The sequence below is a fragment of the Octopus bimaculoides genome, chromosome 9 (assembly GCF_001194135.2).
Source record: "Octopus bimaculoides isolate UCB-OBI-ISO-001 chromosome 9, ASM119413v2, whole genome shotgun sequence".
In the NCBI taxonomy this organism is placed as follows: domain Eukaryota; kingdom Metazoa; phylum Mollusca; class Cephalopoda; order Octopoda; family Octopodidae; genus Octopus; species Octopus bimaculoides.
Window position 1 is genome coordinate 8,010,063 of NC_068989.1, and position 9,022 is coordinate 8,019,084.

At 38.4% G+C, this 9,022-nt stretch overlaps 1 protein-coding gene across 3 annotated transcripts in view; it reads left to right on the forward strand.

The window, feature by feature from the left end:
- The window catches only part of LOC106868142 (uncharacterized), a 23,331-nt gene extending 18,750 nt beyond the window's left edge, over positions 1–4,581 (forward strand). For all 3 annotated transcript variants that reach the window (XM_014913272.2, XM_014913274.2, XM_014913273.2), the window contains exon 2: positions 1,552–4,581. In XM_014913272.2, coding sequence (XP_014768758.1) covers positions 1,778–4,405 — 2,628 coding nt within the window. In that variant the 5' untranslated portion in view covers positions 1,552–1,777 and the 3' untranslated portion in view covers positions 4,406–4,581. The remainder of the gene's footprint in view (positions 1–1,551) is intronic.
- Positions 4,582–9,022: the final 4,441 nt, after the last annotated feature.

Here is a 9,022-nt window from a genome sequence, read left to right on the forward strand (position 1 = left end):
TATATATATATATATATACACACACACACACACAGGGTTGACCAAAAGTCACCTGAGAGTAAATCAAAGTCATTTAATTCCAAGATTTATTCATGTTTAACAACTGAATGAACTTAATAAAAGCATCTGAATATGAAACTCATGAAAACTGTTCAGACTGAAGTCCTTGAGTGACATATTTTACCATTCAAGTCAGTATGAAATTACAGATGGTATTTATGGAATTTTTATTTACTGTCGGGTGACTTTTGGCCAACCCTCTTTATACATGCACACACACACACACAGTGGCTTATGCTTATATGTATACAGCTCGTGTAGGTGCATGCACACAAGTGTATGGTAGCAGGAGAAATGACATCAAAATATATTCATAGACATAGGATGGATGGAGTGTATAGTGAGTTGTCAAGGAAGGAATTTATGTTTAAATGAAAATGGTGGCCGTGAGAATCTATTGTAGTTGTTTCCTTTAATTTTATATATACTTTCCTTTACCCTAGACCTAAGTGTTTCTGTGGAGCACTTGTATTTAAGTGGGCTGAATATGGAGTTGCTGCATTACATTGTCATAAATGGAGTGCAATATGTCCATTTCTATGATGCTGGTTGTGGTTTGATTTGAGTTGTGATATTAAGCACCTGTAGCTAATCTCAACGTTGTCCTCATTGAAGATCTTGTTTTGTGTGCTGTGGTGAAAGTCCTACTTATTTAACTGAAGTCGTTATCAGCTGTTAGACCCTCTGTTTATGATATATTTAGTTGAACCTGATGACCATTTCCCCATTGCTTTGTTGAGGCATTATCATTATTTTCTAGTTTTTTGTGTGTATCCACTTCTTGCTAATGCATCTTTAGAGTAAGGTGTAGATTGGCTGAATATTTACTTCGCAGTCAATAGTTTAGATTCTGTCAAGCTCATGTTGCTTGCTTCTTTTATCCCTTATCTTTCAGACATGCTGGAACATTGCTTTGAAAGATTTTAATCAAATTAATTAACCCCTTGCCAAGCAGTGGTCACACCTACACACACACAACAGGCTCCTGTACATTTTCCATCTACCAATTTGAAATCCTCTCCGGATGTAGAATGTTTTCACCAGTTCTTTAAAAATTATTCTTGTATACATATGTAGAATATGCTTTGCATCATTCAAGTATTCCTGGCCAGTTCTACTTAAATACATCTTTAGCATTCTTATCAAAACTATTAACAAATGGTATGAGCATCACCTTGAGGCTGTCATAACAATTCTTTGGGACTTTCCTGTACATACAGACAGAACCAACAAAGCTAATTAACTGGACATTATTGTGTAAGACCAAAATGATAAAGTTTATTGACTGATTGATATGAGTTTCTGTTCTGCTCAGCCTTGTTTTAGAATTTTGTTCATAAACCTCTTACCTATTTTAGAACGTGGATTAAAGCACTTCGATGAAGTGGTATTTAATTGCTATATTAAACCAATCTTGAAACTCAGATTTTTATATGTTAAGTCAATGCTTATATAAGTAATGGTTGTTTTTTTTAAATTTTATTTTTGCAGGTTTTTAAAGAGCACCTCCTCAAACGTTTCTGGTATCGATTTCTTCCAATGCAAGTTACATGGTAACAAAATACCAAAGAACAGTTTTTCAATGAGAATAGTTTAAAATCTTGCAAGATGTTGTGATATCTATTCATTGAACCATTTTGTCATGAGGAACAGTGAATAGTGTTGAAAAAAGTCTTTTGGAAAATCTTGTAAATAACTTGGTCGAGCACCCAACAAGATGGCAGTCACTGAAAACTCTCAGCAGAAATCTTATGGTATTAGTTCTTCTGTCACAATCTTAAGACCAAAATCACCCACTAAATCAATATGTGACAAAAATTTTATAACGTTTATGGAAACGAATCTCAATGAGTCCTTTAGTGGTGAAGAATCAGGGAACTCATGGGAAGAGATATTGTGTGCTTTCTCTGCCCCTTTTCTCTTTCGTTCCCCAAATGGCTCCTTTCTTCCCAATGTTAACATGCAGATGTACTGGTGTAACTTTTGTCGATTTAAATGTCAGGAGAAACAGAAGATGATTGAACATTCCCAAACGCATCGCTTCAAGTGCAACTACTGTGATAAGGAGAGTTATCTACGCAAAGACATCATCAAGCACTCGATGAAGGCACATAATGAGTACAGCCAAATTAAACAAGCCCTGAAGTCTTGTGCCCTTTTGGATGACTACCTAGCACAGAAAGAGATGACCTTGAAGGAACAAAGTGATGACCTCGACAAAATAACTACAAATGAGCATAATTATTTTGCAACTTACAATATCAGCAAAGTAACATCAACAGAGCCTTGTCAGTCATCAGTCGATGGTGACAATTCGATGAAAGAATGTGAAGATATTGATAATATAACTCCTAGTATTTTGGAAATGCCCAGTAATTCTCTGATTTCAGAAACAACTGAGCAGAAATCACTTTCTTATGATCCTACAAAGGAACAAAATGTTACTTTAGAAATAAATTCTGGTGCTAGCCAGTCAGTGTCTTTAGTTGTGGATAGTTACATAAATTCCACTATGAATCTTGTGAAAGTTGATGATGTTAACAACACTGCTTCTAAATCACAACCCAGCTCGGCCAGTGACTTAAAAGCATCAGATTCTGTTGATACATATTCAGGACCACTGATTGTGTCAGTTGAGAGTTTGCATCCTGACAATGCCGATCAATCCAACAGTAGTATATCTCATACAGAGGTTAGTACAACGGACTTGAACACTCCGACAAAGCGGAAAAGAGAAGGTCCGTCAGACAGTGATAGTTACCCAGAGGACGAGGATATTGATCCTGATTATGATCCCGAAGAATATAAACCAAACCGCAGAATAAGTAAAAGAAAGTTATCCGAAAGATTGAAAACCTCAGGTAAATCCAAACGTTCAGGTACTCCTGTCACTAACCTTGCTCCTGGTACAAAGTTTTGGCGTTGTAGATACTGTAAGTGTAGATCAAGTAAAATTGAAAAGATTGTTGTGCATTTAAAAGCTAAACATAGCAACAAACCCTTACGTTTTATATCCAATATTGTTGGACAAAATGGTCAGATAACTGAACTTCCTGAAAAGTCTCCGAATGAATCTACACCGCCTAAAGCCGCCGAATCCACACCAGTAGAGAATAAGGTAAGACCAAGCATCTCTGAAACTAAAACTATAGACCTTGATAACAATAAGGAGGACAAACAATATTTATGCTTTTTCTGTGACACACTGTTTAGCAATATGAATGAGGTCCGACAACACATGTTTAAAGTACACCCCAGCCGAAAGTTTTACTGCATAGATACTGCTCTAAAGGAGCAAAACAAAGAATATCATACTTTCTTCTGTTGTCGCCACAAATGCAACTTTGTAAATGTCGATCCTGAAGAATATGTGAGTCATGTAGAGAAATGCACACCCATTCCTTCAGTTGAAGTAGATCCGGGGACAAAACCCACTGGTTTGCAACAAACTGTTTTATTTGCCAAGAAACTGATTAGTCAAAAAGATTCTAAATCTAATCCTTCAAAAAAAAAACACAGTCATTCCAAAGACACTGGTTCAAAAAAGACAGATAACAGTGTTAAGTTGACTGCTAAAGACACACTCTATAGTTGTCATAGTTGTGATTTCTCGGCATTAGGTAATACATTGATAAAATCACATATATTATCTAAACACCCAGATCTCGCATTGAGTGCTTTGGTGAAGAAAGAGAACAACTCGTTAGAATTTTACTTCTTCTGTTCTAAATTAGATTGTGATTTTGTTGCTCAGCAAAAAGGTGAACTGATAAAACACAGTAAAGAAAAGCATGGTGTAGAAATGCTAGCTGTTGATAGTAAAGATATTGATGTAAAACCAAAGATAACGGCAATCAAAACTGAAGATTCCATTAAAAAGAGCAATGTAACATATATGCCAGCTTACGAGTGCCTATACTGCGAGTCTTCATGTATCTCTACTTCATTAACTAACATGAAACGTCATGTGCAGGAAGCTCACCCTTCAGAAACAATTGTAGTGCGTGATTGTATTGCGTATAAATGCAAGCGTCCTTCCCGCATATATGTCTGTGACAACAGTGGGTGCATTTTCAATGATCTGGACTACAAGCAATATCTGATCCACGTCACAGCACACAAGGACGGTGTGTTGTACGAGTGTCTGTCATGTCCAACCTGGGCCAGCCAAGACAAAGAGGCGTTTGTAAAGCATGTTAAGAAAGAATCGAATAAAAAACACAGCCTAGCTGAACTGCGGACTTCTATGAAGCCTGATGGCTCAGTCTTATTGAAAAAAGCAGACGGTACGACTGTTGAGCAGTCTGTGAGACTCACAGAAGCTCCTGAACCATCTGCAAAGTAACAAACAAACAAAACAAAAAGCATAGAAACAAACATTTCTTCTAAATCACATTGACTTTTTGAAATAGTAAATCTTTAACTTCATTCTTCATAATATTTGCTATGTGGTTCTACATACTGTTTCTCTTACATTTGTACAATAAACTTACTTGGTATTCATTCAGTTACCAAACAATACATTTGGTTTTACTGTTGTCTTTTCTTTTTATTTGTGTGTGTGTCTGTGTCTAGCTCGGCTGTTTGTAATGTAGACCTGTTTTGTTAATTGCTTGTATATTCTTTTATTCTTTTACTTGTTTCAGTCATTTGACTGCAGCCATGCTGGAGCACCGACTTTACTCAAGCAAATCAACCCCAGGACTTGTAAGCCTAGTACTTATTCTATCGGCTGTCAAGTGATGTTGGAGGAACAAACATATACACACACACACACACACACATATATATACATACATACATACATAAATAAATAAATATATATATATATATAACGCCAGAGTTTTAATGGTGGCAGCTGATGAAGGGGATGTTTCTATGTGGCCTGCTTGTTTGTTGCACCTTGTTGACCATTTTGTCCTTGTTCTTTTGCCACGTCATGTACCTAGTTATGTATCTATATGTACATGTAGATGAACGTATATACATACATGTACATATATATGCATATACTCATATATTGTTTATATATATATATATTAACGATGGGCTTCTTTCAGTTTCTGTCTACCAGATCCACTCACAGGGCTTTGCTCAACCCGAGGCTATAGTAGAAGACACTTGCCCAAGGTGCCACTCAGTGGGACTGAACCTGGAACCATGTGGTTGGTAAGCAAGCTACTTACCACACAGCCACTCCTACACCTATCATCATCATCATCATCATCATCATTGTTTAACGTCCGCTTTCCATGCTAGCATGGGTTGGACGATTTGACTGAGGACTGGTGCAACCGGATGGCTACACCAGGCTCCAATCTAATTTGGCAGAGTTTCTGCAGCTGGATGCCCTTCCTGACGCCAACCACTCAGAGGACTTGACCTCAATCCCTATTAAATTGTTCTGTCAATTGCTTATATTCATGTATACATACATACATACACATAAATATACAGGACTTGACCTTAATCCAAGACAATTTCCAACCTTGTGCTTGTCCAAAGCCGTACTTGGTAGTCATACATCTCACGGTACCCTAACAATAACAGACTTATACATAGGCCCTTCCTCAATAACGTACTGGTATTTCCGGGGTCCACCAGAGTAAAAATTTGTATATTGGTTCTACATATAACCTCCTTCGTAACCGTGTCTCTCTTCAGCGATCAGTGTGTCCTTGAAACAGTTTTTCTACACATGACCCATTGTTTCTACGAGCTCCTCTTTATCCAATGTGTTGCGTGCAGCGATTTTTCCACAACTTATTGTCTTTCATTATCCAAACTCTTAATAACAGAATTTTTTTTTTCTCAATGTTTTACTTTCTCTGAACGGATCCAGTTATCCATAACTAATCAGTCTATCAGAGTACATGTGTTTTTGTATATCTTTGTGCATATTTTATCACTACAGATAAGATTATGTACAGACAAGTTTATTGTGATTCGAATACATTTATTTGCGTTAAAAAAAATGCCACATCACTCTCCTTTTTTTTCTCAGACTTACTATATATGAGGCTTTATTAATGTGTCATCCTAAATTTCCTTGAAAAAACTAAGGGATGTTAAGAGGGAAATTTGGTTGCTATTTCTAGCAGGCCAGGTGATTAAGTAGAAGAATATTGTAAATAGATTTCTGTACATGGGAACATTGCCATATGCGCAGTTAGCCATCCATCGAAAACTATACTTTCACTAAAAGATTGATAACAATTTATTATTATTATTATTATTATTTATTTATTTAATTTTTGGGGGCTTTAGAATTTCATTTCCTTTACTCCAATAAACCATCACTTCATTACAGTTTTATAGATCTTAGGCTTTTACTGAATCTTACGTCATTTTGGTACACGCAACCGTTAGTTAACCTGAAATAATAATAATAATAACAATAACAACAACAATTTCTATTTGCCACCTGGGTGACGGATGAGGAGGACGACACAACGACAGACAAAATGTGGGCATTTAAATGCAATGATATGATATAGAAAAATAAAATAAAATGAATTGATAATTAAATAGATTGTAGAAAGCATACGTCGTAAATAGGAAATGTACACAGTATACATCAATGAAATAATAATAATAATAATAATAATCCTTTCTACTATATGTACAAGGCCTGAAATTTGATGGGGGTGGGGTGAAGTCGATTACATCGACACCAGTACTCAGCTGGTATGTAATTTAGTGACCTCGAAAGGATGAAAGGCAAAGTCGACATCGGCGGAATTTGAACTCACATCGTGAAGATGGACGAAATGCTGCCATGCATTTTGCCCGGCGTGAATAATAATAATAATAATTTCATTTATTAGCCACTAGGGGACGATACAGTAGACATAGACAGTAGGGATCTTACACAGGGACAGCGAGTACACAAAACAATAACAATGATATCCAACAAAAGAATATAACAATGAAAGTTCCCCAATAGGGTGGGTGGGGGAGGTGATCACCTGAGGTTATCCCAGGTATCCCACCAATCCTGAACCAGTCGACGCTTCGAGGGCATCTGGGAAGTGCACCCGTCTCCCTCTCAAATTCACTCGCCTACAGGCGCATTATTAGAGTAGGTTCACTCACACGTGCCGTTTTCGCTACATTTACCCACCTTTTAGCAAATGTAATGGGAGGCAGCACGTCTCTCCCCACCCTCATCTTCCTTACCAAATGAAATTTGAAGAAGTTGAGTGATTGGCCGAAGAGAAAAGTGTTTGTCTTCAGTTCTTTCAACCTGGTCCACCATACAGACAGAGGAAAATTGCCTGCCCTTTCGGACCGAAGGAAAGCGGCGGATCGATCTTCACTACGGACTCGGCCGATAGCCGGATCCGTCCTACACGTGATAACAGCTGTTCAACATGACTCCATAAGTCAGTAATGCAAGAACACTGGACGTGTGTGTGCAGAACGGTTTCGTCGCTCTGCGCGCACCTCGGGCAGGTAGGTCCGTCTGACAGCACTTCTGTACCTGTAGAGTTTATCTCGAACCGGCAGTGCCCACCGGTAGAACTGCCAAGCTAGGGATTTCTGGCATGCTTAAAGGTTATGTAACCGTGGTTTGATCTTGGTGGTCCCAGTTTTCTTTGTTACCTTATAGAGTAAACATGGCCGCTCCTCTGGCATTGTGACCACCGAGGAAGAATAGAGAGCAATGATCCGATTCCTCTGATCTGAAGGTGTGTTATGAGCTGAAATTCATCGTAGGCTTTCAGTACAATGCGAGGACAGCGGTCTACCGCGTAGAAGTGTGTATGAGTAGATCAAGTTTTTTAAAAATGGTCGGACAAGCGTGAAGCACGAAGCGGGAGCAGGACGGCCATCAACCTCTAATTTCAGAGCAGCGGGGAAGTCGATTGCATCGACCCCAGTGCTCAATGGGTACTTATTTTATCGACCTCGAAAGCATGAAATGCAAAGTCAGCCTCGGTGGAATTTGAACCTAGAACGTATAGCCGGAAGAAATGTCGCGAATAATTTTGTCCGGCGTGCTAACGATTCTGTCAGACCGCCGCCTCTTCATTAGCAATAACTGCAACGTAAACAATAGGAAGAACAATGATCCAGCATCAACATTATGAATAACAGCGACAGCAGTTACAAAGGCTCAGACAGCAACAATAACGGAACAGACTAACATTAAGAATGAGAGGAGGGATTGTCTTTGGGTAGTTGCTCGGCTCACAAGAAGTAGTCAGATGTCACAAGGACATTGTATGAGAATGAATATCGAGGGCGCATGAATATAATATAAGCTTCAGTTGTATCTCTCTTGGGGAGTAAAATACGCGACTGTCGGAATGCTATTATTGCTCATTGAACTATGATTGAGGATTGATCTGGTGACCAAGCAGCAGCAACAATAACGATATTACAAATAGCAGCAGCCAACATGAAAATATCAACATTGTCTCTCTACATGCTAGAAATAGCAGTCAAGATCACATCACACCATTTGAAGTAAGAACCATTTCAAAAAATGTAGTCGGAAAAAATCTTTGCGAAAAGATAGAATGATCACAGTTGGAAAATAGCGAATGGTAGAGGCTTTATTGTATCGAATCAACTGCTTTGCAGTAATCAATCCAATTGTGTGAGCTCGGAATTCAAGTCTCACCGTGGTAAACGTTACCTTTCACCATTTCGGGGTCGACAATAAAAAATGTTACCAATTTAGGGCGATGGATTAGCGGGATTGTAAGAACATCTAAACGAATGTTGTGCAATGTCTTGTCTTGCATCTTTGCGGTTTTGAGTTCAAATCCCGTGAAGACCTACTTGCGTGGTATTCGAGTAGACTTAACCCCTCATCCCGTTGTATACCACCACCTCGCACCTTGGGTGTCTTTAGAAGAGTCTCTATTGTAAGCCTTCGGGTTCGGTGTTCAGTTTTACGATATCGTCCTCATTACCACCTTCCAATCAATTATAGAGGCACAGGCTCTGCCTT